The sequence below is a fragment of the Triticum dicoccoides genome, unplaced genomic scaffold (genome assembly GCF_002162155.2).
Source record: "Triticum dicoccoides isolate Atlit2015 ecotype Zavitan unplaced genomic scaffold, WEW_v2.0 scaffold82712, whole genome shotgun sequence".
Lineage (NCBI taxonomy): Eukaryota > Viridiplantae > Streptophyta > Magnoliopsida > Poales > Poaceae > Triticum > Triticum dicoccoides.
The window spans coordinates 389-2,013 of NW_021303025.1; the positions used below are offsets into that span (position 1 = coordinate 389).

Below are 1,625 nucleotides of genomic sequence, written 5' to 3' on the forward strand. Positions count from 1 at the left end.
CAAAAATTACCGTATCTGAAATCAAACAGCAACTCTTGAAACAAGCCCAACCTGAGGAGATCATTGTACTCTAGGTAAAGAACTCGGCTTTAGGTAAAATCGTTGATTTTAGTAGTGTAATAAAGTACACCAATAAAAAAATAAAGCACACCAATAATACCAATAGAAAAGTTACAACAAGAATGAACCAAAATAAATTGGGTAAAGTGAGTGCCTATGAAACAAAAGACAATGTAATTACAGAAAGGTGTAACAGCTCCCGGGTGCATAGGCACCCTCTATGAACAGTAAATTCAAACAAATTGAAAACAAATTTAAAAAAAATCTGAAACTTTGCAACATCAAAGATGGTCAAACTCTGTAGCTTCTTGCAAGTTTTCATGCCAAAATATCATGTGGAGAAAGGTGACGAGTTTCAGATTTCAGTGCTAAAAGTGCTCAAAACTTCAAGCACTGGAATCTTTTTCATGTGTAGAGCTCCTCGAATGGATTTTTGGCACGAAAACTTGCAAGCACCTACAAAGTTTGATCATCTTTGATGCTGCAAAGTTTCAGATTTTTTTAATTTATTTTTCTATTTTTTGATTAACTGTTCAAAGAGGGTGCCTAAGCACCCGGCTGGGAGCTGAAAAACCACTCAAGTGCACGAAAATGTCGGTACATGTAATGCAAAAAAAGTAATGGTTTTTTCGCTACTTCCTCCGTCCCATAATATAAGAGGGTTTTCTACACTATGGGACGGCCCAAGAAAAAATAACCGTATTTGAAATCATACAGCAACGATAATTCGAAAATGGCACATACAGAAACCATCAGCATATTTTCATGAGTCTCCAGCGTGGAGAATCAAGATAAGATATGTGTCAATTCTTGTGATACTTTGATCCACCGCTTAGCTAGTTCACAAACCGGCACTGCTTTCTGATCTCCCCGTTGGCCCTGGTCTTGAGTTCGATACTGCCCATCCTCACCATGGCCGCCTTGAACTTCGCCTCCCACCGCCCAGGGATCCAGGCGTTGAGGAGCACTTGTGCCCCGGTCTCCGACGAACGGAGTGCGGCGTCTGACTTGAACAATACTTTCTTATCGAGCACGTTCTTGTAATACTGGTTGTCTAGGTCCCCAGGGGTCCTCAAGTCCTGCACCACCACGGGGTCACCAGTGCGGTTGCATTTTACCTGCACAGACGCAGCGAGCGTGGCATCCATGGCCGAGGGGTCAGAGGGGTTGGGCGGGAGGCGGTCCGAGAAGGACGAGCAGTGGGAGACCCCGACGCTATGTGCGCCGGAGAGGGTGACCATCTCGTCGACGGTGAGCCCTTTGGAGGCGAACATGTCCTTGAGCATCTGGAGGGTAGCGAAGGGCGGAGGCAGGTTGGGGAGGGTCTCGCTAGCGAGGGACACGTTCCCGTCGTAGCGGCCGGCCGGCATGTCGAAGTACACCTTCCCGTTGCTGAGGAAGAAAGTGGCATCACGGCCAGCGAAAGCGACGATGTCCGCGCACGAGACGACTCCAGGGCAGGCCTCCTCGAGCGCCGCCTTTGCCGCGTCGATCACCTCGAAGCCGCGCAGGCTCGGGAAGTTGGGGATGCCGAGCTTCTCTGGCTGAGCGTTGGCCGGCGTCGG

The 1,625-nt window shown here is 48.2% G+C and overlaps 1 protein-coding gene across 1 annotated transcript; it reads right to left on the minus strand.

The window, feature by feature from the left end:
* Positions 1 to 747: 747 nt before the first annotated feature.
* LOC119348041 (peroxidase 2-like) lies at positions 748 to 1,622 on the minus strand (the record flags this gene model as incomplete). Its single annotated transcript, XM_037616436.1, has 1 exon — positions 748 to 1,622. A coding segment is annotated over one exon (726 nt), but the record flags the coding sequence as incomplete, so codon positions are not given.
* Positions 1,623 to 1,625: the final 3 nt, after the last annotated feature.